Raw genomic sequence first — 1224 nt, 5'->3', positions numbered from 1 at the left:
GGGGTAAAAAGGGGGTAACGTGCCCCAGATAGAGGGTTCAACATTGTGGGGGGGGCTTTGTGTTGCTATTCGAGGTGACCCAAGGGAGAGGTTTGGGTTGTTGTTAATACCCCCCCATGAGCTGCAACCCCCTCACCCCCCATATCCCCCCCACCCCTTTAACCAACCCCAGGTTGTTGAACGAGAGCGAGAAACGTCCCTTCGTGGAAGAAGCCGAACGGCTGCGGGTGCAACACAAGAAGGATCATCCCGACTACAAATACCAACCACGGAGGAGAAAGTCGGTGAAGAACGGGCAGTCGGAGCAGGAGGAGGGCTCGGAGCAAACCCACATCTCTCCCAACGCCATCTTCAAGGCCTTGCAGGCGGATTCCCCCCAGTCGTCCTCCAGCATCAGCGAGGTCCACTCCCCCGGGGAGCACTCGGGTAAGTATTTGAGGTGTTACGGAGGGAGTGAGGTCATGGGCACCTAGGAAAAGTTGTGTCCCAAACCAGGGTAAAATGGGGATTGGGGAAGAGGAAGGAGGGGGGGAAAAAAATTGAGGGAAAAAAATATTTGAGGAGGTGGGGGAAAGTTGAGGGGAAAAAATAAAAAATTGAGGGAGGGGAGGAAAAAAATTGAGGGAGGGGAGGAAAAAAATTGAGGGAGGGGAGGAAAAAAATTGAGGGAGGGGAGGAAAAAAATTGAGGGAGGGGAGGAAAAAAATTGAGGGAGGGGAGGAAAAAAATTGAGGGAGGGGAGGAAAAAAATTGAGGGAGGGGAGGAAAAAAATTGAGGGAGGGGAGGAAAAAAATTGAGGGAGGGGAGGAAAAAAATTGAGGGAGGGGAGGAAAAAAATTGAGGGAGGGGAGGAAAAAAATTGAGGGAGGGGAGGAAAAAAATTGAGAAGTGAGGGTAAAAAAAGATTTGAGGGAGAGAGAAGAAAAGTTGAGGGGAGAGAGAAGAAAAGTTGAGGGGAAAGAAAAGAAAAGTTGAGGGGAAAGAAAAGAGAGAGAGAGACTCAGAAATGTATCGCAAAGGGGTCAGATGCTCCAGGACAGGGACAGAGCTGCCCATAGCATGGGCACACAAACGCTCGCCCTTGTCCACCAGCCCCTGTGGCCACTTCCATCTCCTCTGCCCATGAGGAACATGAATCCATACTTTAAAAAAAAAAATTAAAAATAAATTAAAAAGGCAACAAAACCCCCAACAGCTGGCCCTGCACTCACAGCTCCTGCCTG

At 50.2% G+C, this 1224-nt stretch overlaps 1 protein-coding gene across 1 annotated transcript in view; it reads left to right on the top strand.

The window, feature by feature from the left end:
- Positions 1-116: 116 nt before the first annotated feature.
- The window catches only part of LOC104528711 (transcription factor SOX-9-like), a gene marked incomplete at its 3' end in the record, with an annotated part of 1705 nt that continues 597 nt past the window's right edge, over positions 117-1224 (top strand). Inside the window, exon 1 of the mRNA XM_010172799.1 lies at positions 117-426. Coding sequence (XP_010171101.1) covers positions 117-426 — 310 coding nt within the window. The remainder of the gene's footprint in view (positions 427-1224) is intronic.

Source organism: Antrostomus carolinensis, unplaced genomic scaffold, assembly GCF_000700745.2.
Source record: "Antrostomus carolinensis isolate BGI_N321 unplaced genomic scaffold, ASM70074v2 scaffold31077, whole genome shotgun sequence".
In the NCBI taxonomy this organism is placed as follows: Eukaryota; Metazoa; Chordata; class Aves; order Caprimulgiformes; family Caprimulgidae; genus Antrostomus; species Antrostomus carolinensis.
Note: the sequence above shows the minus strand (reverse complement) of the source record. Positions and strands in the feature narration are given on the sequence as shown.